Here is a 23724-nt window from a genome sequence, read left to right on the forward strand (position 1 = left end):
AAAGTGCCTTCAACATAGTTTGTGTTCAACATAAAAGAAAATGCAAAAATAAGACAACTAAAGTGGTTGTATATTTTGAAACATGGTTATTAGGCTTAAGCATAATCCATAATAAGTCTATTACTTTGATATGGTTGAAAGCTCTATGCCTTGACAGTCTTAGTAGAGTATATTTTCCACATTCCAGGGTATATTTACTGTAACATAACCTTACACTGTTTGTATGAATATTGGTGTAGGAAAAAGAACTTGAAGCGAATAAAAAAGAAAAGGTGAAAGAAGCTCAACTAGAAGCAGAGGTGAAGTTACTAAGGAAGGAGAATCAAGCCCTTCGTCGGCATATTGCAGTTTTGCAGGCTGAGGTATATGGAGCGAGGCTGGCCGCTAAGTACCTGGACAAAGAGCTAGCAGGAAGGTAACCACAATAAGTCTGAATGTTGAGCTAAATCTAACTAAATTGTAGGTCTTGCTTGTTGTCTTTTTTTGTGCCATATTTTTAGCCATACATTTTTGCTATTTTTAATATTGATCTAAAGACATTTCATGCGAGAGATCAGATTTAAATAACTGCTCCTTGGGGAGAGCCAAATGTAAGTGTAGAAAATGTGAATATTGATAATTAATTAGATAACATTCTTACGGGACCTTCAATAGAGACTGTAGGTATCATTAAGAGCATATTAGACCCTAAGAAGAAATGTATAGCACAGCTATTGATACTAATACTTAGGCAGAACCTGTTGTGTATGTTGATAGCTATTTAATTAGTCACAATATGAATAGCCACTTCTTCAGTCCACATCCTAGCATTCCCTTATTCTTTTGTCAGTGGTGAAAGCTTTGCAGCGCTGTCCTCTCTGTATATTCCCTATATCAGCCTGCCCTCTCCAGATATTCTAGTAGCATATGCTTCTGGCTTATGTACATTTGGCATAACTGATAAATCCTTAACTCACTCCTGTTACTGCTCAGATTCAGTGATGAAAGAATATAGCTACGGAAAACATAATGACAAAGTCTGTACACTTCTAGAAATTGCAATGTATTATTTGGAAAACTAGTAAATGACTCTTGAAGCACTTCCTTAAAATAGTAAGAACACAATGAATTCCACCGAATGGTGTTGATGGATACATTGAAAAGACAATCTTTTATACTTTACTAACGTTATCCATGCTATTGTTTGAGGACATCTGAGTCAAAGATTATGCCAAACTATTTGTGTTCTTTATTGTGGCCATCTACATGGTCTAGCTGCTCTCGAAAGGACTTGTCTTAGTTGACACCACTAAACAACATGATCTCTGTTTTGATTCTCTTGAGACAAAGGTAGTTCTCTTTCAGCTAAACATATATGGCACTGTGTTATTTTGTGATATCTTGAATCTTTGATTCTTGTTCCAGGCAGATGTAGATCTGGGTGTCATCAATGTGTCTGGCAAAAGAGCTGGTGTTGTAGGACTTCCTGAGCTAAAGAATACATGTAAATGCTAAACATGAGCATAGTGAGGGAAGAGCTGCTCACTACAGCACATTGGTAATGAAAAATGTCAGAGAGATCGTAAAGGAAAGTTTCAATTCTATTAAGGACACGGAGGCGACGATTAGGATTTGCACTTTCTTCACTTTAATCATAGATGTAAAACTCCAGCAGCCATTTTACAAAGCTACAAAGTCAATACAAAAACTACATTTCCCATGAAGAGTAGGGAAAAAAAAAACTAAGACCATCCAATAAAATCACAGTCTGCTGTATAACATCGTGTGTAGCCCTTCTAGCCTCCTCTTTCTTCCTGCGATGGCTGTAATCCGCTCTTTTAGTTATTCTTGTTTATTGGATTCCGTTCCTATAGATGAAAGGATTGCATATTACTTGCCATGGTAATGGAACTGCAGGCAGCATAAACAAATACAACTCAACCTTATAACGTCTATCACAACATAATCAGTTCACCTTCTCATAACATGTGTGCTTTTCAAATCGCTAAAATAAATGAACTCTTTGTAACAAGGAAGGGAGATATTTGAAGAAAATCATAGAGGGTGGGCTAACTCGCCTCCGTGTCCTTAATAGAATTGAACGATCTCCAGGAAATTTTTCATTCTATGTCAGGACACGGAGGCGAGGACTAGGCTAGTTCAAAGCTTATCCACCACCACGCTTGCCAGAGACGGAACCGGTTTAAAATAAAAGGTCTTAAAAATAGAATCACTCGACCAATCTGCTGCCTTGAGGATATTCTCAAGGTGAGCTCCCAGACAGAAGGCCTTTAATGCCATAGCCCCTCTCATGGAGTGACCTCCCGAATGGGAGGTGTCAATCCCTGCTTCTTGCATGACCAAGCGGACCCATTTGGCAATTGTAGTGGACGAAACCGCTTTGTGAGGGCAATCAATAATTGTTTCTCCCTATGTGTACGAAGTTCGTCAGTCATAATTTCATATGCTTTAATGGTGCGAACTATACACAACTTAGGATTCTGTCGTAATCACGGGTAATATGCAATTCTAGAATTTCATTTTGTTCAGCGAGAAATGTGAAACATCACCCCTTTCCGGGGTGAAAACTCTGCCTGTTATATCTAGGGCCAGGACATCCGAGACTCGGTGGCATGATAACAAAGCTGACCGTTGTTTCCTGGAAAGGTATTTATTGGAAGGCCAGGATTGAAAGAAGGAAAGGACTTTAACATCCCATAGAGCTGTTTACTTGGGCTCAGGAGGAACTGAGAGCCTGACCACCCCCCATAACAACTTTTTGATTTTTGGATGCTCCCCAACTGGATGGACATCCACTGGTAAATGCCCCGCAGAAATCGCTAATCCGTAGGTGTTAATAAACTGGTAGGCGAAATCTGGAGATGCCATGTTCGCTACAAAATTCACCACGTGGACAATGTCTGCCCTCAAGGGATCAACTTGGAGTTGGAGACACCAACCCAACCATCTTGAACAGGCGGAGCTATATTCTTTATTCGTATTGTCTGCCCAGGCCTTAGCGAGCAAGGAGGAAGCTTCTGACGAAAGGCCTGGGACTTTCCAATGTCGCCTGTTACCCACCAGGCCATGAGGCGGAGAGACTCCACTAGGACTAGCGCGTGAGGATTGTTCTGAGGGTCCTGGAGAAGATCGGAAATGGGGGAAGAGAGATTGGAAAATCCCAGGAAAGTTCCATCAATGCTGGAAACCAGACTTGTGATCGCCAAATTGGGGGGATCACCACTACCTCCGTTCTCTGCCTGCGCACCTGTGCCGTTAACCTGGTTATCATGGTGAAGGGAAGGGGGGCATAAGGGTGTTCTTTGTTCCAATCTTGGAGGAAGGCATCTACGACAGTTGTCAGTTGATCCGGCCTCCAACTGCAATACCTGTCGAGCTGGAAGTCTAACTGGGAAGCAAACCGATCCATGGAAAAGGGACCCCCATATGGTTTGGATCTGATAGAAGATCTGGGGATTCAATTTCCAGAGGCTGGCATCTCTCCAGTGGCAAGAGTGCCAATCGGCTATTTGGTTGGAGCGCCCCGGTAGATGTTCCGCTGATAGGGAAATGTGATTGGACAAACGGTATTCCCAAAGGGTCCTGGCGAGGTCAGACATGGTGCTCGACCATGTACCTCCTAAGTGATTGCCGTAGCATACTGCTGCTACATTGTCCATCTTGAGAAGGACTGAGCATTTCACCTTCTCCTTGGTCCAACAGCGGATGGCAAAAGACCCTGCCATCAGCTCCAGGCAATTGATGTGTAGAGAACATTCGGTGGAGGACCATTTGCTGCAGGTGGAGAATGCCCACATTGTGGGCCCCATCCGTAGCCGCTGGCATCTGACTCGATTACAAGGTCGGGTTGTGAGCCGAAAATCGCTCTGCCATTCCAGGCCTCCATGTGTGCTAGCCACCAGTTTGTCTCCTCCTTTGCCTCGATCGATAGCGGAATCAGTTGGGAGTATGAGAGGCCCTTCCGGAGATGCTCGATCTTCAGATGTTGTAGGCTCCTGTATTGGAGAGGACCCTGTAAAATCACCTGAATGGAGGACGAGCGGAGTCCCACTATCCACGCCAAGTGACGGAGCGACACATGGGACTTGGAGATAGTTCTCAGCAATTAGTGTCAGATTTTGGTCAATTTCCGTGATGGTTAACCGAGAGTCACTTCGGTCGAATTTACCACGAATCCCAGAAACACCATTGATTGAGATGGGGTCAGAGCTGTTTATCACGAACCCTAAAGATTCTAATAAATCTATTGTTGTTTGCAAGTGTTTGACCAGGCGCACCGGGCATTGGTCCATTTGTAGGATATCGGCGAGGTAGATTTTAAGTCTTATTCCTTGAGCTCACAAGTGTCCGATGACCGGCTTCATCAGCTTGGTGAAACACCAAGGAGCCGATGAAAGACTGAATGGGAGCGCGGTGAATTCAAATACCTGGGAGTTCCACAAGAACAACAGAAAACGCCTGTGCAGGGGAAAAATCGGTACCGAGAGATAGGCGTCTTTTAAGTCCAGGCGGACAATCCAATCAGGTACCTGGAGAAGATCCTGCGGGAGATCTCCGGACATCTGAGAGACCTGCACTGGCTCCCCGTCAACAAGAGAATCACCTTCCGTCTCCTCACCCACACACAAAGCCCTACACGACCAAGGCCCGAGCTACCTCAACAACCGAATCAACTTCTACGCTCCCAAGCGCCACCTCAGATCAACCAGCCACGCCCTCGCCGCCGTCCCCCGCATCCGGAGAGCGACATCAGGAGGAAGGTCCTTCTCCTACCTGGCTGCCAAGACTTGGAACTCCCTCCCGACCGACCTGCGCCTGACCCAAGACCACCTCTCCTTCAGGAAGAAGCTCAAGACCTGGCTGTTCGAGCAGTAAAGGCACCCCCCCTCCCAGCGCCTTGAGACCCTATGGGTGAGTAGTGCGCTCTATAAATGTCTTGATTGATTGATTGATTGAGATGGGTACCCTCCATTTTGAAATGATGGTAGAGTAACCAGGTGTTGAATTCCCTGAGGTTGATGACTGGTCTCTGCCTGCCATCCCTCTTCTCCACTAAGAAAAGATTTCTGATAAAATCCTGAGGATGAATCGTCCATATCACTATTGCCCCTTTCTGTAATAGGCTGTCTATTTCCTAACTCGCCAATCCTGTCTGCTTGGGTTGGAATTCTTAAAGGAGTGGGCTGGTGAGGTTGGGTCGGCGTCCAATAAAACTTGATGCGAAAGCCCCCCACCGTTTGGATTACCCATGCATCCGAGGACAGCTTTTCCCTATTCGATTGAAAAAGGGCCAAATGTTCCCCAATTGGAATACCTGTTTTCACCTTGGTTATTGTTGTAGTTGCCTCTTTGGCCTCCCCTGCCTCCATGACGGCGGGGATAGGATTGTGTCTGGTAGAAATTGCCAAACTTGCCGGGGTCTTGCCATTAGCCGCGTCTTGAGTCACCACCCTTGGAGGCTGCATGAAAAGGACGGCAGAACGAGCGCCCCCTACCTCAACCAGCTGCGGCAAAAACACGGGGTGCTCTTTATAAAGGGAATTGAACGTGGAATTTCCCTAATCCTTTGATAAAGGGGTCCCCAAACAGGTTGACCTGGCTATTGTCCCTGCTTCTGAAGAAGAGAGTTCTCCAGTTTTGGATCTAAATTTAGAACGCCTTTCTATATTGTGTAATTTGTGTTCACCAGGAAGATGATGGCTTGCTGAGCCTAGTTGGATAACATTTCCAAGAAAATTAGTGAACTGGAGGTTTTGGCATCCTCCGCCATATCCATAATTTTTGCTAAAGGGCCGGTGATGTCCAGAAGTTTATCCTGGCACTATCGCCAGGATCGGTTGATGCTTTTTTTAGGATCGCGGACAAACTTGGCGAGGAAAGTGGCCATTTTGGGGTCAATATCCAGTGTGGTAGCCACTTTTCCCTCCAAGGAGGGCCGGGGGCATTCTGCTTTTAGACATCCCATCACTTCCTTTTCTAGGGGCTTCCTTAAGCGACTGGCTGTATAGGCTGCCCTTGGGTGCAGGACACCAGTCCGCGTTTCGCGGGTGTAAGAGATCGTCCGATCGAACAGATCCCCTTACAAGGAGAGACCTTTGTCTGCGGGAAGGTCCGAGCCTCACAGAGGGTTGGTCGTCGGGCACCACGGTCTAGAGCCGTCTCCGTCCCCATTGGATGTGTTGGGGGAATCATCTCCATCCCAATGGACAGCCTGTAGGGGGTATGAGCGGGTCTATCCCTGAGGGACCTGGTGCCTGGGGCTCTAGAATAGGCTGTGCGTCTAAAAAAGCCTTTTTGATACGCGCAAAAGTGTTGAGATAGACTACAGCGCCGTCCGTGCGCTTGCGTTTCTCTAGGATCTGGGGTGGGTTACCTGTTGGTGTAGTTGACTGACCTGGAGTTAGGGGGCCAAGGGCCGTTGGTAACTTCCCTCGTTTTGAGGGGTTGCTGGCATTGCACCTGGAGTGCCCCTAGTCTCTTCTCCAGGGGACACAGCTCTGAGGACGGGGCATCCATCACCTCTAAGAACTGGTCGTCTATGAGGAGGTAGGTAATCTCTTCCTCCTCCATGTTTTGCCCAGTTTCCACATAATCTATAGACTCCATCTGGGTATGGGATCAGACCTCCCACTTTAACTCTGAGGGAAACTGGTAGGTACAATGCCAAATCGACCATTTGGAACTGCCCCTTGGTGATTTTGAAGGGTAATCCAGTACCTGGGGTGTCCCTCGACCTGTAGAGTTCTTACCCCGTAGGGCAGTGGTTCCCAAACTTTTGACTCCTGAGGACCCCCATTCAGTCACCACTGGAAGCCGGGGACCCCCAAGCAATTTGTATGAGTTGAATTTCAAACATTAACCCCTTGCATGCTCGTGACGGAACCATTCCGTCACAAGCCACGGTGGGGCTGTGCTGGTGACGGAATGGTTCCGTCACGGCCTGGCCGCCGCGCCTGTGCGGCACTGATTTCGTGCTTGCGCGGCGCGTTCTATTGAGCGGGCAGGGCCATGACGGTACCATTCCGTCACAAGCACAGCGCCACCGTGGCTCGTGACAGAGTGGTTCCGACACAAGCATGGCGGCGCCGTGCGCAGGGCCGTTTCTAGGTGTTTTGTCACCCTAGGCGAGAATTGAAAAATGCCGCCCCCTCCCTTTTACTACCATCACTCTCTCCCCCTGTCATCCTGGTTAGTTAATTTAATTTAAGTTATTTTATTCTTCAGCCCACTTCTCTTGGTTACCAAGTACTAGGGAGTGAATGCAACAAGTTAACATTTTCTAACTAGCAGCCTAGTCTGCAAAAAAATCTAACACTTGGACGTGATTCAATAATAATTCATCACCAAATACCCTCGCAAAACAGACTGGTGAAGACTGAAGGACGAACTTAAAGCACACCCAAAAAAAAAATAGAAATAGAAGTGTCCAGTTAAGAGAAAGCAACTGTACTAGAAAGTTGTGGCAGTTCCGAAGAAGGATCGCTTTTTACCAGGCTACCAGGAGCCTAACACCCCAGCCCTGTAGGAGCGCTACGACTTTTATGGCGGCCGCGCAGGACATCGCTGCTTTAAGGCTCTCATTAGAAATGGTCACCGACAGCTAGTTGGCAGAGGCTCCCAGCTACATTTATAGGAGCCACGCGTGTGGAGGCAGGGATATTGTGGACATTTTAAAACTAAATGCAGTAGCTTTATTATGAAAAGAAATGAAACTATTTATAGAAATAAATGTCTTCTGCTATTGACTAGGCTGTGTTTGCTAATGTGATTAATGCAGGTGGAGACAAGAGGGGAAATAAAGCATGACACTTCCCCTACTCTCCTAGAGCTCACTTGCTACCTACCCTGCCCCCAAGCCCACAGCCACTTACCGACGCCAGCAATTGTGCACGAACTTGCAGTATCTTAGAATCCCTGTCACAGAGAATTATAGAGAACACAAGTGAGGTGCCAGTTCTCCTTACCACTGAAATGTAAATTGGTCGAAAATTCAGAAGATTTGATTATAAAAAAAACAATCTTTCAAGAATAATGGTACCTGGCGAGGGGGTTAATGAAGATCCTGGCTGAAGTGCAATGCATTGAACCTCCGGAGCCTATAAAAAGTAAAGATCTACTATAGTGTGGTGGCAGAGAAAGTACAGAGAGTGCCAAGTAGTCAAACAAGCACCAAGGCGCCTGGATACGTGTGTGATCTATTGCAAACCTCCCATATTTACCATTTTAAGTGGGAGTGCCTAATTAGAGCCAGTGGTTTCCTGTCCTCGGCACGGGCACTTAAATGTCAAAATACATAAAAAAGAGCATTGAAAATGCAATAGGTCTCGCCTTTGATTAAGTTAAAGCCATTTGCTTTGCTACTGGTATTGTATAGCAAAGCAAATGGCTTTAACTTAATGAAAGGCGAGATCTATTGCATTTTTAATGCTTATTTATTTTAAGAGGGAGAGTACCGGCACTTCTCAAGAGTGACGTACAGGTACTCTGGTACAGAATACCTGCCCTTCTATTTTCTCATTTCAAGCACTGCTCACAAGTCAAAGAAATTGCAACCTCAATTCTATACCTTGAATGGAAATGTATTCAGGCCTAACACGGACCAAGCATTTACGATACCAATGCTCAAGCCGCACATCCGCCATGCAACACGACTTGGTGTTACTCCGCATTACCTCAGCTGCTATGCCTCCACGTACAGGCCAATGCTGTAATTGTTCTCAAAATGTATTTCTAGTGAAGCCAGCCAGCATGGCGAGTCAGCGTTCTAGCCTCTTGTGGTGCCCCTTATCTTTTAGGAACATCGTATTTTCGTCGGCGATGTTACAGTTACATAAAATCAATCAATTTTGAGAGAACAGGTACCCCAAGATATTCCTACCAGTTCTTAAACACACGTCACTGTGTAAGCATAAATACTTTGTCCCGAGACATTAAAGAAGGAAAGGGATGAAAGACGGATTGCGCCGTGTCCAATATGCTTTAAAAACACATGCACCAAATACTTTAAGATGCTTTTAAGTAAGAACCTCCCTCAATTCCGTCAATCCTTTTAAAGGTGTCTTTATATCACAGTCTCGTTCTGTCCGTTGTCACTGCAGCTTTGCATACACAAACAATACTATTTGGCCAAGGCTCCTTGCACTGCAGGTCAAATCACCTTTAAAATGTGTATCACTTTCTAACCTGGATAAAGTAGTCGTTAAGCCTTATCAGTTATGACCCATGCAACTAGCTTATTGGGCTTTACAAAGAAAGATATGCATACGCACTTTTCGAGACATTTCCGCGTAAAGTGAAGTGCTAGAGAATGTACCATTTGTTATAATTTAAAACAGGAAAAACTGGGTAGGGTGACCTTCTCATCTTTCCCTTGGCGCCTCGAAATTCTGCGACCCGGGGATAGTGCTCAAAGCATTAAGCAGCTATCACGCACGTTTTGGTCTGTTGTCGCCCACTGATGCACCATATTTTAACCCAGCCTCTCATGGTGGCTTGCCCCTGAACACTGACCGAGTAAGAGACACTGTGGCTCCTAGACGCTCGAAAAACAAAAGCACACACGCCTGGTTGCTCGCTAGTTAGGGCTTAAAATAAACCAATTTATCTGGCCTTCAACTTTACCCCATCACATCCATTCACCTGTGTCTTACATAATGTATAGATATTACTTCCATAGGAAGCCTCTTATCGTGAATAAGGCTGGCCTCCTTTAGTCTCCACAGACCTGGGCATGGCAGCTGGCAGTCTCACCAGAGACGGGGGGAATGAGTGGCTCTGTGTCTGCACCGACTCCCTCCTCTGCCGCCGGAGCAGGCCTCTGCAGCCCCGCGCTGAGGGGAGATAAAGCCGCGCTGACGGCGACTCGCGCTGAGCTGCTCCCAGCGTGAGCGCGCTGCTGTGGGCTGGCACGGGGTGCAGATTGGGTACCCCTCTACTTTCCAGTGTTTTCGCTGGCAAGGAAACAAAAAGGAGACGAAAAGGTGCATGCAGTCCCCAGTGATGTAGGCTACATACCAGCCAACACGAGCAGACCTGTTCGCGCCTTAGAAGAGATCCTCACCTGTAGTCTGGGTGTCTGGTGCGTCGTTGCCTTGGGGGATGAGTGGTGCAGGCGACCACGAGGTGAGCACAGAGATCCTACGAGAGCGGGCACGCACGCACGGCCCCCTTCTGTGGCGCAGACCATGACGTCACACCACCTCACGTTACGTTGAATATTAGAAGGCGCTAATGCGCTTTCGAGGTCCAAGACAGTTCACTCAAGGGGCAGGGCCATGTCTATCATTAGGCAAGACTTGGCGGCCATTCACTCAAGGGGATTTCCAAATTCATGATTTTTGCCGCCCTCCCTCTTTTGCCGCCCTAGGCAGCCGCCTATTCTTGCCTAATGGTAGAAACGGCCCTGGCCGTGCGGCCCCCCTGCCCCCACACGCCGCGGTGGAATTACCACCGCAGCCACGGGGTTAAAACAGTAATTCGAAAAAAATACACACATGTGCACACAAAACAAATACTAAAAGTTCTAAGGATTTTGGGGCCAGATGTATGACCATTTCATTTAGCGCCTCGCAATTGGCGACACATTGCGAGTGACAAATTGCGAGTCGCTAAATGAAATGTACAACAGTTTGTTTAACACTGTTTGGGATTCCCAATGGGGTCTCAAATTGCGAGGTTTATTAATATTAATGAGCCCAGCAGCCCTCCCAGCGATGGTGGCCTGCTGGGCTCTGCAGGCCACCATGTCTCGGACTGCTTTTAAATAAAGCAGTTTAAAAAAAAAAAAATGCAGCCTGTTTACCATGCATTTAAAAAAAAAAAAAGAAAATGAAACGTTTCATTTTCTAAGGGCAGGCGGAGGTACCTGGGACCACTGCCTGACCCTAAAAAATTATTTTGCATGCATTTGGGAAGGGGTCCCATGGGGACCCCTTTCCATTTGCGAATGCATTACCATCTACTTGAAGTAGGTGGTAATTGTGACTGTTTTGCGAACGCAAAACATTTGTACATGGTTTTGAGACTCGCTATTTGGAAGGGAATGCCCCTTCCAAATAGCAAGTTGCAAAACCTATTTAGAGACTCGCAAACAAATTGCGACTCGCGAAATAGGCTATGTACATGGCCCAATAGGTTTTTACATGCGCAAACGGGTTCGCGAACCCGTTAGCGCATATAAAAACAGATCGTACATCTGGCCCTTAGTATTTTATATTGAATTAATAGCCCCTCTGTCACATGTATTTCATTTGTTTTGTAGCATCTCTCATACCATTGTAGGATGTCAGAGCACTTTACATCACACACAGAGACATTGAATCATACATGTAAATCAGTGTGTATATAAAATGTTTAAAGAGTGCTTGGTCTGGAAAAGCACAAACTCAGGATTCAGAGCATAACACAGTGGCTAGCATTGACTTTAACATTAAAAATGTATTTCCACCCAAATATATCTTTTTAGCCGCATCAGGATAATGAATAACTGTGACAAAATATGAGTTACTAACTGGTACCATGCAGTTTGCAAGCAGCTCTTTGATGACAGTTTATAGGTCCCTCTGCTAGATTACGATAGTCACTTATGAAGTGCACAGTAATAAAGGAATGTCTGTGACAAAAGCAGTGACCACGAACCTAGGCACATAAAATGCCGCTTTTTAAGATGCATGTTACACCTTCTTTGCAGTAGGCACATTAACCTTCTGTGCTACATTAGTTAAATCAAAGCTGCCACTGAACAAAACTCTCCTCGCTCTCCAGCAGGTACATTAATCACTGGCATTCTCTTGACACTTTTATTGTTGCTGGAAAGCTGCTAATTATACAAGAAATGTTTCTGTGCTTTTAAAACTGTTGCCTACGGACCCCCTGGGAATGTGTCACGGACCCCTGGGGGTCCGTGGACCACAGTTTGGGAAACACTGCCGTAGGGTGTTATCCTTTCAGGCGCTGGCTCGCTAGATCTATTAATAGTCATCTTCTGGTTTGCGAGCGGTGAAGGAACAAATCATACTTGCGTTGTGTGTGGGCTAATAATAGAACATTTTGTAATTGACAAACCCTCCCCCGTGTCTCGCTCCGCAGCCGGAGCATCTCGTCACCGACAGCCCGTGTAACTGACAAGTTCCGGGTGGTTGGGGAGGCACTGCTTGCGTAATTAACCAAGCACGGGCCCGCTCGCAAACACGCATTTTGAAAGCGTAAACAAGCAAAAAATTCTGCGAATTTCAGAATTCTTGGCAATTCCGCATTTTCCACAGAATGCAAAATTCCGCAAGCAGAACGGAAATTTACCGCCCAGGCCTACTTTTTGCCATGGCGACGGGAGGTTGTTAACTGCTAAATAAACACTGAACAGAAGAAACCTAGCAATCTCTGTTAAATGTCTCTGTGGTACATTTCTTACTGACTTGCCCTATGTACACTGCTGTAAGAGAAAACACTATTTAGTAAGTTGCTTCAAAGAGAACAGTTAGACGAGCGAGATGAACAAATCTTTTTCCTCCTAAGTGACATGTCCGGTCTAGCAAAAAATTGACTGGAAAATTCATAAGGCAAAGCTGGGACGTGAGGGCAACACTAGTACAGACTGGAAATTCTGCTAGCCTAGCCCATGTCCCTGAAGCATACTATCCAGGTTTGTGGCTAGATATATTTTGATGAAGACTGCGGGATATTGTGGTCACAAGGAGGGGCTTTTTAAAATCCTTTTTTATCCATTTTATATTTTATGAATTCTAAACATTTTAAGATGCCTGGTATATTTGTACAGCTCTATTTATCTGTAAATAATATGTATTCTTTTTCTTTTAATTGTTTTTATTGATAACAAGAATGCATCGGTGCAAGGCATAATACAGTCATCTTTGGCATAGCAAAACAAAATATCTATAACTAGCAGCCCGTCCCGACGTTGTCCGGGTATGAATTGCTGCCGGACAGTAGTATATTGTTTTGTAGGATTTCATTTTGATAGCATTTCTTATCTGTGACAGGCCTGTGAAACGCTCCGATTCACAGTGCACTGCTGATGTACTTAAGAGTGCGCGTTCAGTAGTGTGTGAACTCGAGTTTCCCTACTTTATTTTTCCTTGCAATATTATATAGCGCGAACTCAACAACATGGCATGAGCACAATTTACATTACAGAAGAACACATTCATTTGTGGTAGGCACGGGGAGACAAAGCGATTTGCCTGGAATCACAGGATGTTGAGCTGATGCTGAGATTCGAACGTAGCTCCCCAGCTCTAAAGTTCGCAATTCTAGAACTTGTGGCGGGAGGTGTGTCTAAAAGTGTATGTCGGTGCTGGCCATCAAGGAGAGAGACCTGTGCATTTTTAAAATGGGTGGTGAAAAAATATGAGGATGTTGCTGGAGATGTGGGCCGCTGTTCCACCAATGTACTTACCGGGGGAGGGTAAACACCCATTATTCCGCAACTTTCTTTCCGCATACCATCACTCCGCATACTTTCATTACGAAAGTACCATGACTCCGCAATGCCATTATAACGCATGGCATTACATTTTATATGCTTTTACCCGCATACATTTACAACGAAATTCGTTGTAAATGCATGAATGGTAAAAGCATGTTTTTTTTAAATGTTTGGATAAGGCAAGTATGGGTATAGGGGTATATGTTTTGGGGTACTGATGTATATGTTTTGGGGTGTTTGGGTATTTTAAGGGTTCAGATATAGTTTTGGGTTATGGGGTACAGGGGTAGTTTTATGGGTTTTGGGGTACAGGGGTATTTTTAGGGTTCAGGGCTAGGTTTGGGTTTTGGGGTATAGGGGTATTTTTAGGGTTCAGGGGTAGGTTTGGGTTTTGGGGTACAGGGGTATTTTAAGGGTTATGGGATATTTTTGAGTTTTGGGGTACAGGGGTATTTTTAGGGTTCAGGGATATTTTTGGGTTATGGGGTACAGGGGTAGTTTTATGGTTTAGGGATAGGTATGGGTTTTGGGGTACAGGGGTAGTTTTATGGTTTAGGGATAGGTATGGGTTTTGGGGTACAGGGGTATTTTTAGGGTTCAGGGCTAGGTTTGGGTTTTGGGGTACAGGGGTATTTTAGGGTTCAGGGGTAGGTTTGGGTTTTGGGGTACAGTGGTATTTTTAGGGTTCAGAGCTAGGTTTGGGTTTTGGGGTACAGGGTATATTTATAGGGTTAAGATGGGTTAGTGTTTAATGGTGTTGGGGTATTTTAAGGAGTATGGGTGAGTTATGATTATGGGGTGCAGGGGTATTTAAAGGGAGCAGGGTGGGATTAGCACACGATATGAGACATGGCATGAAGGGCGGAATGTACCACACGCCCCCAGCGTTTGTCACGCCCACAGCACAACGCAGACACGCCCACAAGGGACTACTTTGCTGGCACGGTTCTTTTACCTTTTAAATGTATATGGTGGGCGTCTGCATAGCCTATGTCCTTCTGCTGCAACTGCTCTTTCCAACGCTGTATTGGGTGTTGTGATTGGTGCTGTGGTTCCTGAGATTACCCGCCTCAAAGGTTTGGGCTCACTCTTTATTATATTAGTATGGATGTTCCATTACATATAATGGACCAGGAGTACATAGTTCTGCTGTCCCCGGAGGTTGCCCCTTCTTCTATAGCTGCAACAGTGCCACAGAGTCCAATAATATGAGAAAACAAACAACTGTTCCGTTCGGAATAACATCCTATTGCTGACTGCCCAGTGGGAAGGTTCCTATAGTCTCTCCCAATCGGGCCATCAACGTTTGTCTCTCCCTTCTCAATTCCACCGTAAGGGAAATGCAAATGTCTGCCCTATATTTGTTCCACTTTCCCCATTTATGTTCCCAGTTTTTGGGGCATTCCCGTCCCTTGAACACTTTTTTTTTTTCTGCAATCATGGCACAGTCCATGTCCTTCGCCCAGTCACTTAATCGTGGAGTAATGTCCGCCCCCCATTTTTGGGCGATATTGCGTTTGGCGATAGTCCACCCCATTGTGGCCCACGACTGCTTTGCCTGTGAGAGGTCAGTAGCCTCTCAGATATTGAGGAGGCAGAGTTTGGGGGAGGGTTGAATGGGTTTGTTACTTGTCCTTGCGAGTTGGCGGGTGACTTCTTCCCAATACTGTTGTATGTAAGGGCAGTAGTTAAAGAAAATGTGCAGTTCCTATGTGACAGGCAGGGTTTGGGAGAAGGAGGGAAGGAGTGAAGGGGAAAGGCAGGTCTTTCTTCATGCTGCCCTCACACACCCCGAGAGGTGTCATGCTTCATCATAGGGCGGGTGCCCCTCGTCAGGCCGGCGCTGCAATGCCTGACTGGCTCCTGAAACCGGGGCTCTTTGTCTGGGATCTTTTGATTATGAAGCCGTTGGGTGCATGCGGGTGTGGGGGTTGGGCAGTGCACAGTGAGGTAAGATAAAATAAGTCTAGGGCAGTCCCTTGCAGTAAATTGTATTGGAAAAGGTAGCTCTAGCCTAGATAAAAACAATAGTGTGTCCCTGTGGGGATTAGTAAAGTTCCTACGGGGCAGTCTAAGTGTGTGAGGTCGACATGTTTCGTGCCTAAGCTTGCCCCAACGGGTCAATTGGCACTTCTTCAGGACCGTAGTAAAGTGAAGTGAATGAGTGCACTACCTCCTAGTATTTGAGAATTGGATGCAAATTACCAGGGGTGGTTGTACCCTAGTTTGGCGTTTAACTAGAGAATAGGTAGACCCATTGTTAGAACTTCAAGGGCCGACGAGGTTAGCCGGAGCACAACGTTGCTCCGGAAGTAGGTTCTGATCAGCAACTTGCCGGTTTCCTACCCAAGCTCCAGGGCCCGTGATATGTATGTAAGGGCAGTCCCAGAGGATATGTGTGAATGTGCCGGTCTGGCTACATCGTCGGAGACAGAGCGGATCAGGTCTCCTACCCAACCTAAACAGTATTTTGGCATCAAAATAGAGCCGGTGGAGAACTTTGAGTTGGACGAGTCAAAGTCGCATAGGGATTGCCACCTCTCTGGGAGAAGCGAGTGCCTCTCTCCATTCCTCGTCGTCTATATCCCCAGATCGGTCTCCCAACTTGACCATAATTTCAGCATTGGGTCAGTTTGGTTATTCAATGGTTTTTTATAGGTGAGGGAAATGGCTTTGCAGTCCATTGGATCTAATAGTAGTCGGTCCTACAACTGGGAGGAATCTGGAAGGGGACATTTGGAGGACAAATCGATGCCATGGCAAGTTTGGAGATATCGAAAAGTCTCAGAAGAAGCAAGGTGATCCTTAGCTTGAAGATCAGCAAATGTGGCATTCTTCCCCATCACCCACATGTCACCCAACATGGAGATCCCAATTGTATCCCATTTATCAAAATCCGGACAGGTGCTGAGGCGACCCAATATATCTGGTTCCCAGAGAGGAGTTGCCTTTGTCAGGCGGTTATGCCACCCCAACTTCCGCTGGATTCCATGCCACACTTCTATCGTACGAGCCGTGGGGCCAGTCAGTGGTAGCTTTCAATAGTTAGTATATAGCGCCCTATTATAGCCTCCCTTCCCCATGAGCCAATGATCAGTCCAGGAATTGGGATCATCGTGTGGCGCAAACACCCATCTATTGATGGCTGTCAACTGCGATCATGATAATAGAGTTGCATATCTGGCTACCCTATACCCCCGTCATACCATCTCATGGTAAGTTTGTTTATAGCAATTCGTGGAGGTCGGTGCTCCCACAGCAACTCCCGCACTACTTCTTCTATTTGCGAGAAGTATGAGGCAGACAGGATTGGGAGCGTTTTGCAGTGCATAGAGAAAGCGCTGGAGGGCGAGCATTTTAAACAGGGATGCACGTCCCAAGAGAGTAAGGGACAGCAAACGGAAATGACTAACGGACGACCTTAGGCGCTGAAGGGGCGCCAGCAGATTCCTCTCGAAGGAGAGATTGACGTCGGAGGTAATAAAAATGCCCAGGTATCGAAAACGTTGTCTCGCCACCGGAATGTTATAGCCCAGCGGACTAGATAGGGGCTCACCCCAGAGTACATACATCTGGGATTTGGACCAGTTTATCTGATACGCCGTATGCGCGCCAAATATATGAAAGCTGTGTAACACCCTTAGCAGCGAGCGTGCTGGAGAGGCCAGATAGAGCAATATATCGTTCACGTAGAGCGATATTCGGTCCTCATGGTCACTTGTCCATTTAATACCACGTATACCCGGATCTCCCCTGATCCAGAGGCAAGCGGCTCCAGTACCATGGCAAAGAGGAACAGTGACAGCGGGCAAACTTGCCTGGTGCCACAGCAAAGGGTAAAAGAGGCAGAGCGATGATTGTTTGCCGTAATGTGCGCCGTGGGCTGCGTATATAGTAGCCTGATCCATCTGATCAGTTTGGGTCCGAACCCCATGCGAGCCAGGACAGCAAAAAGATACTCCCATTCGATGGTATCAAATGCCATAGTGGCATCTAGCGACAATAGGAGCGCTTCCTACTCTAGGGTGCCTATTTGTCGCAGTGCCCTATGTACCCTCTGCAGATTCCGAGCCGTATTTCTACCCGGCATGAAGCCAGATTGGTCTGGATGAATCAAATCATTGAGATATGGGAGTAGTCGGTTGGCCAGGAGCTTGGTAAGGATTTTTGCATCCACTGTAAGCAGGGAGATAGAGTGATACGATTTGCAATCTTCTGCCGGCTTTTCAGGCTTGTGGATGACCACAATAGCAGCAGTACGAATATCAGCCGGGAGAAGCCCCGATTCATAGCATTCATTATATAGGTTCAACAGGTGGGGTGCTAGTTTCATTGCCATCGGCTTAAGAAGCTCGATAGGGAGTCCATTAGGACCCATCGTTTTGCCAGACCGAACATCTTGTATTGCTTTTTGGACCTCTGCTTCAGAGATGTCCACCTCCAGTGCATCCCTATCTTGTTGTGAGATACACACTACCTCGATGGTTGCAAGGAGATCTGCTGACATTGAGGCTTGGGAGTTCTGTGGGACCCTATACACTTCCTCAAAATGAGGCACAAAGACAACAGCAATTCCCTGAGGGTCAGTTATAAGTGTGTGTCGTCAGGGCCAGTTATTGCTCGTACCCATCTCGCTGCCTGTTCCTTGCGCTCCAGCCTTGCCAGGAGTTTACCCGTGCGCTCGCCTTGTTCATAAATCTGGTGACGAGTAGCTAAGGAGCGCATTGTGGCCTCCCTCAAAAGGAGTTGCCTGTAATCCTGTCTTTTTATTTTAATACTGTGGTGGATTTCAGGATCAGGAGCCTGAGAGATGACCTCCTCCATGTATAATATGTCCCTCTCCAGTTCGACAACCCTCCTGTTACGCTCGGTTCTGTGTCTCACCATGAACGACTGTGCCCTGCCCTGCCCTTAATAACCGCTCCAAATTGTCACTGCCGATGTGATTGATCCCACATTTTCAGCAAAATAATGATCCGTATCTTGTCGGAGACTTGCCTTAATGTGGGGGTATCTTCAATGCCCACGGTGTATCATGATTGGGCCGGGACGCCTAGCGCGTTGTGTGCCAAAGATTGTCAAAATAGGGAATGATCGGATATCCCTCGTGCCAGACAGGTGGAGTCAGTATAGGCGTTTATGTCTTGGGCATGAGTGAACAAATAATCAATTCGTTATTGACTACCATGCACCTCTGACTGAAACGTGAAGTGAGTGTGGTGAGGGTGCGACCACCTCCATATATCTACCACCCCCAGAGCATTGGTGAACTCCTGGAGTTGTGAGCCGTGTGCCGGGTCAGTTCTAGGTGGAAGTCGGTCATGTAAGTCATCCATATTAAAGTTAAAGTCGCCCCCCAATACTAGCGATCCCGTAGGCAAGATTAGCATCAACGCCCCCACATCCTGCAAAGTTAGCCGCTGTAATCTTGGTGGGGCGTACACTGCAACTACGTTAATGACCCTTCCTTCCCACGGGCCCGTACTTGCTGCTTATCTGCCCTGTGCATCTGTTCAGGTGTTATGTACCACATAGGGGCAGCCTTTGCGTAGGAGAACCTCCACCCCTCTAGAGCCCATGGTAAAACCAAAATGTACTATCATACGATATCCCTTCCTGTTCAGTGCCATGCATGAGGTCCCTTATTAGATGCGTCTCTTGCAGCAGTACTATATCAAATGCATGTCGATGAATATATTGTAAGACACTTCCCATTTTAATTTTGTCCCCCAGTCCATTTACATTCCACTTGGACGCTGTAAGTCCCTGACCATGCGCCATCAGAATATGCCAACGGTGTAACTACGTCACCGGATGGGGCGTCCCTACATGTTTCTCCTGAGTCTCCCTGCACAGCGAAACCAAAACTACCAAATTGCATTATGATGTTTTGAGATAGAATACAGATATTAAAAATGTTGAAGCCAAGTAACTGTCCAAGCAGCACCATGCACAGATGCAAGAAAACCCCCAACAGATCCAACCCACACCCCCCAACCCCAATTGAAATCTCCACCCCCGTCCCTGCCACCCTGCACAACGGTACAAGAGCCGCCCGCTACCCCCAACATGCAGAGTGCCTGTCGCCCACCATTAAAAAACTTAGGGAACATGAGCAACCCCACTCCCTTTGAATAAAATACTCCTTGTCCGCCCCGGAATAATATGTATTCTTGAGTGAAAGGCAGCCTTACTTTGCATGTGGGCCGAAAACTGTATTAATAAATTTCAGTTCAAATTCTCTTTCCACTGTCTGACCGTCTGACCATGTGGACTAGAACCTGCACAGAGCTTAAATGCCTCAGGCGTATTACGTTTTTTCCTATTCGCTAAGTGTGCTCGGTGCCTCATTATTATTTTATGTTTTCTGTGTCATGTAAGTTTAGCCTGCAGTAGCCTAACATCAGGTAATTTGTTCTCCCCTGCGACACGTTTAATAGCCCTACATTTTTCTTGCTTAAGCAGGCGGCTGCTGTACAAGTTTTCCCTTATGTATACCTGGACTGATACGATGTCTCTTTCAATGATGAGGCAATTAATAAACTATCACAGGATGCAATTACGTTTATTCTGAAGCTTCAGAGAGCTGAAGAAAGTCATCAGGATGCAGCATTTTCTCTGTGGCTGAGAAGAAGCTGTGTGCTGATGCCTTCCTTTTTGGGGAGAAAATCCTTGGGTGCAGCTCATTACATATGGTGCAAAAATATCCAATTGTATAACCATTCATCAGATCACCACTCACCAGGCCCATTGCCACCAGCTGAGACTTACACTTCGTGGAGAAAAATAAGTTGTATTTAAAAACAATTTTTATATTTAAATCGCTTAAATCACTTTTAGTTAGAAGACTGCATCAAAATACAATGTTACAGAACCTGCTCTGTCTAAATAATTGTGTCCACAAAGGGAAATAACCGCAACAATAACACAAGTATTTTCTGCCCCACCTTCATAGAATTACTATATAAATTCTCATGACTGCATATTTTTCATTTACAGCAGTTCTCTGAATATAATATTGTATACTCAATAGGGAAAAGCATGGGGGAAAAGGAAATGTGTTGAAGGGATTCAAATAAGGAGAGGGACCTAGGAATAGTAATCGGCTGAAAAGCGGCCACTGGAAGCGGAAGAGGAGAAGCAGTATTTCGTGCCAATGACGTCTCAATCTCTTCTTGGCCAAGCATGCCATTCAAGAGGATCAGGCAGTTACTGCAAGAATATGGACTCACCACTGTCGCGTCTGTTGCTTCACTGCTTGCTTTATCTCTCTCCAAGTAGGAAAATGGAACCTTGATCTGAGTGAAGTTATGGGCTTTTGCCCTCCCACATCCCGCACTGATCATATGGAACCAAAGAAACGGTGCAGTGCCCTAGTTTAGCAGTTCTGTTTGCAACTCTTGAACTTATCTCCTCCTTGCTGGATTTGTCGCCTGTATTAAAACATGGAAAGAGAAGATAACACTAATCCCGGACCTTCAGATCCTGTTTCAGACTAACCGCTTTCTTCAGTATGTCTGGATTGTTAAGGGTCGTGATGATGGCCCTGTCATTTACAGCATTAGGGGTACCAGGAAGGGAATTTAGACAGCAGACTACTTGCTATCCTCAGCTACTCCATTGAGTCAAAAGCCATATTGATGTCAGGTCACACTATAAGGAGGACTAAATTCCTTCCACCAATGTGCTTTCTGGGGATGGCAGAGAACCCTAGAGCCATGATATAAGCCATTTTATGTGCACATTGGCAACAGTGCCCCTGTCACTTTGCTCTGGAAGCCTGCTTGTTTAGGGGCCTCAGTGTTTGTGCAGTGCCTGCACTATGGCTTCCTCTGTAACCTTTATCCCAGCAATCCTGGTTCCATCATGCTTAAGATGCCACTGTTGCTTCTTCCACTTTCTACGATTTCTGCAGGATTATTTTAAGAGTTGTCACCATCTCACTTTTAACCTCCAAGTGCTGGCAGCTACATTACTAAATCATCATCCAGCACACCCTAGTTCTTACATTCCATTTGCTGGAAAAACATACTTCTTCCTGTTGTTGTGTTTGTCTCACAATATGTACTGCAAAGCTTGCGCTTCCAACGTCACTTTGCAACAGGGTCTCGGTCAGTCCCATTGACACCTGTCACTCCTCTCAGGCAGTGCTTCCTCGCTGCATTCCTCCACCTCTACCAATGCTGACCCGACCTTCAGGCTCAGAATCAGCCCCAGCTATGATGACGCCCTTCAACTTTGCCAGAAGGTCCTTTGCCCAACAGGGGTTCGAGCTGCTCTGGTGCACTTCTTCCCGTAGAGGAAATGATTTTTACTGGCAGTGCAGGCCCTCCAGGTACGAATACAGCTGAGTACCATTTTGGAAATTCGCCAGAGGCATGCAAGTTACCTCCATCCATTTGGGTATGGTCATCTCAGGCTGTCTCAATCTAGTTGGGCCAGTTTTCGTTGCTGCCACACTTCACCCCACCACCACATCCTCCTGTGGCTGATGGAGCCCTATAGGACTCTTTGGGCAGCCAAAAGGAAGAGTAACGTTCAGAGCTCAAAGAAAGGCAACCATTTTGCGCCACTGAGCTCTGCTTCTCGAAAATATTTTTTATGTGTGCTAATTGTTTTTTGCATAATAAACAAAAAATTGTTTAAACAATCTTCAAAAATATTTTAAGCCTCTTCCAATCCTCATCAACTTGCAGAGTCTAAAACATATTGTCACTAAGTGTATTTTAATACAACTTTATCAGTATTCTGTTTTGTTGAGGAGTTTGTATGAAGTAAAACATTGAGGAAATGTATTAGGATGGTTTAGGGCTTATCACTGCCTCTTGCACAAGGGATTAATCATAATATTTATACTGTCCTTCTCCCCTCTCACCAACACTTAGGGTGCAGCAGATTCAGTTACTTGGGCGTGATATGAAGGGACCTGCTCATGACAAACTATGGAACCAGTTAGAAGCAGAAATACACCTACATCGTCACAAAACGGTTATTAGAGCCTGTCGAGGTCGCAATGACCAGAAAAGACCTCTGCCAGTACCCTCTGGACATGTAAGTTGTTGATTTTTGTCTAAGTGTGCATGACGTATTCATTACATCATACTTTCTGAAGTTATATGTTCTCCGCTGAAGTTTGATGTAAGAATTCTGCTCTGAACCGATCTTCATTTTCTAATGATTAGTAATATTATGTTTTTTAAGATGGCAAACAACCTGCCCATGCATAAGACTGGTAAGTTTAGTTAAATGTATTTGTTTATTTTGTGCAAATGTATTAATATATTTCTTCATTTTTGTTGCCCTTATTTCTTTTTATTTAAGTTCCACTGCTGAGTACTGGGAAGTAGCTAATATAGATATATCATTTATACAGAGCACAGTACCACAAAATGTTGTCTCTGGGGACATTGCTCAGTGAAGGGATTTCCCTATTAACAGACCAGACAGGAGCATTATTGAAGCATCGCAACAGTACCACGGACCCTAATAAAAGCAAGGACAATAGGCTCCTTGACTCATTGTTGCGTATTCATCACCCCCATACTTTGTGATCTACACTGACTACCACTAATGGCCAGAATCAAGATTACAAAATATAGGTGTGATGAGATCATACCTTTTGTTGCAGCGATAGATATTGAGAATGTAACACATCCTCGATCCGGTAAGGTGACTTCATCTGCTCATCTATTGTACCCGTTCATAAATGAGTAACATTGTTCCCTCTAGATCCCTTACCTGCAGCTTGTGCATTAATCCAGTGAGCCATTGTAGAAAATAGATTAACAAAATTGGTCTATGCATGGGGTAATCAAGATAAATCTCAGGAGCATTCATTATATCATGTATAGTTTTAGTATTGTTACTTTTTAACTTTGTTTTTTTCATGGCAAAATGTATGTTTTCCTTTTACTAGGATCCTGACTGCTTAAAGAAGAGTCAAGGCGTGGGCCCAATCAGAAAAGTCCTACTGGTCAAAGAAGATCACGAAGGATTAGGGATATCAATTACAGTAAGGACACTCTTAAAGTACTCTTTATTGTCCAAAAGTGTCATCTAGTTATGAGCAGAAAGCAATCCTCAACACAGCAAAAGATAGAGATTCTTAGTGTTTATTTTTATTCAACAGTCATGTACAGCGTCCCTGGACTGTAGGACATTAAGGCACTTTACATGATACTCAGTATGAACATAGCATTACATTAAACCATAAAAGAAAATTCAATTTGAATTGAATTACGTATTGGTTTATGTTGTCACCAGAATGCCTTGTTAGCAGT

At 45.6% G+C, this 23724-nt stretch overlaps 1 protein-coding gene across 2 annotated transcripts in view; it reads left to right on the plus strand.

Annotated features, from left to right (window-relative positions):
• GOPC (golgi associated PDZ and coiled-coil motif containing) overlaps positions 1 to 23724 on the plus strand; it is a 194006-nt gene that overhangs the window by 110319 nt on the left and 59963 nt on the right. For both annotated transcript variants that reach the window (XM_078648484.1, XM_078648485.1), the window contains exons 3-5: positions 240 to 415; positions 22330 to 22495; positions 23361 to 23456. In XM_078648484.1, the coding sequence (XP_078504610.1) occupies positions 240 to 415; positions 22330 to 22495; positions 23361 to 23456 (438 nt within the window). The remainder of the gene's footprint in view (positions 1 to 239; positions 416 to 22329; positions 22496 to 23360; positions 23457 to 23724) is intronic.

Source organism: Lissotriton helveticus, chromosome 6 (genome assembly GCF_964261635.1).
Source record: "Lissotriton helveticus chromosome 6, aLisHel1.1, whole genome shotgun sequence".
Lineage (NCBI taxonomy): Eukaryota > Metazoa > Chordata > Amphibia > Caudata > Salamandridae > Lissotriton > Lissotriton helveticus.